This window comes from Nestor notabilis, unplaced genomic scaffold (genome assembly GCF_000696875.1).
Source record: "Nestor notabilis isolate BGI_N333 unplaced genomic scaffold, ASM69687v1 scaffold31746, whole genome shotgun sequence".
NCBI lineage: Eukaryota > Metazoa > Chordata > Aves > Psittaciformes > Psittacidae > Nestor > Nestor notabilis.
In genome coordinates this window covers 630-1,661 of record NW_009932921.1, presented here as the reverse complement: position 1 = coordinate 1,661, position 1,032 = coordinate 630, and the positions used below count along the sequence as shown (strand labels likewise).

At 51.5% G+C, this 1,032-nt stretch overlaps 1 protein-coding gene across 1 annotated transcript; it reads left to right on the top strand.

The window, feature by feature from the left end:
- Positions 1-522: 522 nt before the first annotated feature.
- SLC10A4 (solute carrier family 10, member 4) lies at positions 523-1,029 on the top strand (the record flags this gene model as incomplete). The annotated part of the gene is made up of 1 exon (XM_010016618.1): positions 523-1,029. A coding segment is annotated over one exon (507 nt), but the record flags the coding sequence as incomplete, so codon positions are not given.
- Positions 1,030-1,032: the final 3 nt, after the last annotated feature.

The window sequence follows — 1,032 nt, the reverse complement described above, 5'->3', positions numbered from 1 at the left end:
TTCACACAGGTATATTCCACCACTTAGGTGGGATATACGGATTTACAGTCTTGAAATAAAACTGGGAGACAGAGACAGAATGGGTGGGAAGGGGCCGGTTACCCCTGCCCCGGCGCCCGGGAGGCAGCCTGGTCCTGGAGCAGAGGCATTCCCTGCATCCTGCTCTCTCCCGGCTCCCGCTGCACCCAGGGCTAGCAAAACTAACCCGCAGGCACGGCGACGCTTCTTCAAAACATGCAAACAATTTTAGCCTAATTGCGAAAGGAAAAGCAAAGCACAAGCCCTGGCTCTGTCCTTCCCCAGCAAGTCACCCCAAAGCAGAATGATGGAGGGTGATCTCAGCCCTTTCCTTTACTGAGATATGATCAAACACCATCAAAGTCCCAAGGCAGGAGCAAAGCTGGAAATGCAGGGCAACCATGTTTTGCAGTTTAGACTCTCTATCAAGCTTCTACCTGCTATGTTTATCCTTTCAAATCAATAACCCCCATGGTATTCATCAATGTCTGTATCTGTTGCCAGATTTCCCTGTGGTCCCTCTTGGTGACTCTGGTGATCCTGTTCATCCTGACTGGGACAATGCTGGGCCCAGATCTGATGGCACATATCCCTGCATCTGTCTACGCCATTGCGGTGCTGATGCCCCTAGCGGGGTACGCCTTGGGATACGGCTTAGCCACGGTCTTTAAAATGCCCCCACACTGCAGGAGAACAGTGTCTTTGGAAACAGGGTGCCAAAACGTCCAGCTCTGCACCGCCATCTTGAAACTCACCTTCCCCCCGGAGCTCATCGGGAGCATGTACATGTTTCCCTTGCTCTATGCGCTTTTTCAGTCGGCAGAAGCAGGACTCTTTGTGCTGGTATACAAGATGTATGGGAGAGACAGCTACAAACAAGATATGCTCGGTGAGGAGGAAGACACAGATATTTCCTACAAGAAACTGAAGGAAGAGGAGGTGGCCGATACTTCATATGGCACAGTGACCACCGAGGAACACAACTCCATTCAAATGGAGCCGACACAGACAGCG